This window comes from Gekko japonicus, unplaced genomic scaffold (assembly GCF_001447785.1).
Source record: "Gekko japonicus isolate JY-2015 unplaced genomic scaffold, Gekko_japonicus_V1.1 scaffold227, whole genome shotgun sequence".
Taxonomy (NCBI): domain Eukaryota; kingdom Metazoa; phylum Chordata; class Lepidosauria; order Squamata; family Gekkonidae; genus Gekko; species Gekko japonicus.
Window position 1 is genome coordinate 662043 of NW_015164189.1, and position 3749 is coordinate 665791.

The 3749-nt window shown below is 43.3% G+C and overlaps 1 protein-coding gene across 1 annotated transcript in view; it reads left to right on the plus strand.

The window, feature by feature from the left end:
- Positions 1–3749, plus strand: part of TMEM245 (transmembrane protein 245) — an 85479-nt gene that overhangs the window by 44689 nt on the left and 37041 nt on the right. The window contains exon 8 of the mRNA XM_015408251.1: positions 1360–1442. Coding sequence (XP_015263737.1) covers positions 1360–1442 — 83 coding nt within the window. The remainder of the gene's footprint in view (positions 1–1359; positions 1443–3749) is intronic.

A 3749-nucleotide genomic window follows, 5' to 3' on the forward strand; every position in this document is an offset into this window, starting at 1 on the left:
ACTTGCTGTTGGAGTAGCCCTGCTGAAGGCTTGGTCAGTGTGGGGGTGGAAAGCGCCATCAAGTCGCAGCTGACCCCTCATGGGGTTTTCAAGGCAAGGGATGTTCAGAGGTGGTTTGCCCTTGCCTGCCTCTGTGTAGCAACCCTGGAATTCCTTGGTGGTCTCCCATCCAAGTACTAACCAGGGCCGACCCTGCTTAGCTTCTATGTTCGACAAGATTGGGCTACTGTAGGCTATCCAGGTCAGGGCTTGGTCAGTGTAAATTCCCATTAATAGGTTCTTTTGACATATCCTAGAAGTATACCTTGAAAGAGCATGTAATGAAGTTGGAACTGACTCATGACAGCCCCAAGGACTGTGGCGTATTCAATGCAAGAGGCAAGCCTTCCCCTGCATAGTAACCCCAGTCTTTTCTTGGTGGTCCCCCACCCAAGTACTGACCATGGCCAATTCTGCTTAGCTCCCAAGTCCTGATGAGCTTGGGCTAAGAAAACAATGTGCTACGTGCAAAATGTTATGCTAGAGCTCAAAAGAAATGTGTTGGCATTAAAATACAGACTAAGTGCTGCTAAGCCATAATAGATGACATAAATAAATAAATGCATGGAGTAGTTGGTGCGAGAGGCTAGCATAGGTGCAGAGCAGGTGTTTTGCGCATGGGAGTCTCTGGCACCTGCAGGGGAGGTTCTCTTGGGCTATGCATCCCAGTTGCTGTAATCGTTTGGCTCAGTTTAAAGCAGATTCCAATACTCCTGTGTGCAGGTGTTACTTCCGTAGTGGAGTTCTTCTGTACATAAGAGAATGTGTGGAATCTTTCAGATTAATTTTGTTTCTTTTTCAAAATATATCTGGCGCTGTGCCTCTCTGTTCTGAATCCAAGCTCTGCTCCAGATGACTGAGTTAGATAATACAAATTAGTCGTGGACTAATATAATTAGACTTCTGTCTCACCAATGCATAAATACAGTCTGCTCCTTTGAACTAATTCGGCTGGTGTATAGTAAATATTTTTAGTAACAAAAAAAGGTCTTCAAATATTTTTATAGAAGTAGTGTTGTTGGAAACTTGTTCAGCAGACAGAATCCTACCCTCCCTCTTTCCCCCCCTCTTTCCCCCCTCCCAAAATAAAATATGGATCTTTTCCCCCAGCGGTCTCATGGATGGCTTAGTCTGCAATATGTGCTTGGACTTAACCTGTTCTGAAGCAGCACAAAAGTGCACAGATGGTAGCACTGCTCTCTCTAATTATTTACCAACCTAGGCATTGGATTTCTGTTAATGGAGGACATACCGTTTAGGGTCATGTGGTGTTGCCTTTCTTTCCTTTACGTTTCTCCTCTCTCTCTTTATTGAACTTAGGTGCATCAAGAAAGTGTGCATATGATTGAAGTCACAAGCAGCTTGATCAATGAAACCGTAGCCAATCACCCCGAATGGGCCAAGTAAGAATACTGCAGTAAGGGGACAGAATTCAAAAGGACAGTCCTGTGAATCCTATACCCAGTTGTGTATGACGTTTCTCTTAAGACTTGAAAACAGGTGGCTGCAAATATGCTCAGCAGTGGCAAGTTGTGCTTTTTTAAACCTGGCAAGTGCTTCTGTTCTGGATGCTGAGGGAGACATGAGCGTAGGCTTGTTGGTGAAGTCGGTCTTTACTTGCTTATGAACAGAATGCCAGAATTTTATTGTGTATACAGCCAAAGGCCATCACAATACAGAATCAGGATAATAAAAGGAAAATAATTCTGATCATACACAGGTAAAACAGCGATTAAAAAGAATTTTCGCACCAATAAATATGGACCAGTTATAAACAGTAAAATGGTAAGATAATAAATCCAGTTAGTTATTTAAAAAGGTCATAAAAAGGTTAATTTTCTGAAGCTGCAGTCTTAGCCTTGATTTTTTTGGTGGCGAAGGCGAAAAGAGACACTTTATTACTGACAAACGGATCAGTGTCAAATAATAGAAAAACTAGCTTGTCAGTGACAGAGGAACATTTTTGTCCTGTTAGCAGATATAAAGAAATTTAGATCTAACTGCTGTATACATAGGACAAAATAGTATATAGTGGAGAATGTCCTCTGGGACTGAGGCACTGCATGTACAAGAACGTAAGGTGAGCGGTATTTGAGAGTATCTCCCCGTGAGTAGAGCTGTCAACATTGTCTGAAAACGTAAGGAAGTAAGTGCCTTTCTGAGATTTTGAGCTGTAATATTCACTAGGTAAGGAGATCTATCGTGAGACTGTAAAAATTGTCCAATAAAACGTCACATTTATAGATCCAGTTTCGTAAGTTGGTGCACTATTGAGAGCCCCCAACAAATCGTCTGGAATAGAATAGTAGGCAAGTATGTTGTTGTAACATGTAGACCAGGATGTATCTCTATGTGACATTAGTTGAAAGCACTGTTTGCTAAATATGTTGGTAAAGGCAGTATTACCTTTATTCCAGGATTTGAGTAAAGCAAGGTGGACGCGAGCCCTAACTGAGGGCATACCAAGTTCTGCCCTCATTAGGGCTGCAGGATTCCCCTTGGGCAAGGCAAGGAGTCGTCTGATGAATAAGTTTTGAATTGATTCCAGGCTGGAGATTATGTAGTCCTTCCAGCCCCAGACCTCTACGCCATAAAGAAGATGGGAGATTGACTTATGAGTAAATAATTTTACTGCTGGATCTACAAGGGATCCACCTTTGGTGTGATAAAATCTCAGAATTGCACCTATTGTGTTTTTTTTGTAGAAGCTTTAACAGTATACAAATGTATTTTCCAATTTAAGGTCATAAGAACATAAGAGACGCCAATGTTGGATCAGGCCAAAGGCCCATCCAGTCCAACACTCTGTGTCACACAGTGGCCAGAAATACCAGGTGCCATCAGGAGGTCCACCAGTGGGGCCAGGACATTAGAAGCCCTCCCACTGTTGACCCCCCCCAAGCACCAAGAAGACAGAGCATCACTTGCCCCAGAGCCCCTATCTATACATTGTGGCTAATAGCCACTGATGGACCTTTAATTCACTCATCTACTGATGGGCCTCTGCTATCTTTTGATCTGGTGGGCGATAACAAACTCCCAGTGTTAAGTTTTCTTTTGGTCCCCCTATTTCAACCCATAGAACTTCCAGAAGCGAATCCAATTCTCTTAGCCTCTCAATATTTCTGGACTTTATACCCTCTCTGCCATACAGAGCCACCCCACCTCCAACCCTTCCCCCCCCATCTTTCCAATATAATATATAACTTGGAATCACCGTATCCCACTGATTTTCCTCATCCCACCAAGTTTCTGAAATACCCACAATGTCTATTTTTCCCTCCAACACCAAGCACTCCAGCTCCCCGATTTCACCTCGGACACTTCTAGCATTTGTATAGAAACAGCTGTAATTTCCCATACAAGTTAGGCCTGCAACCTTCCTCTTGCTATCTCGAGACCTTGTCAGGCAGTTCATGTCACTAGCCATGGTCTCAGTGGACAATTTCAATCCATCTCCCTGTAGAAAAGCAACAGGTACTCCCTTATCTATCTGAGATGAGCCAACCCGAACCAGAGACTTTTCATCTCCTGTCGGCTTTCCCCCAATATTCAGTTTAAAAACTGCTCTGCCACCTTTTTTGATTTTAAGCGCCAGCAGCCTGGTTCCTTCTCGGGACAAGTGGAGACCGTCTCACTTGTACAGCTTCCTTTTGTTCCAAAAAGCATCCCAGTGCCTAACAAACTTGAAACCTTCCCCCCTACACCAT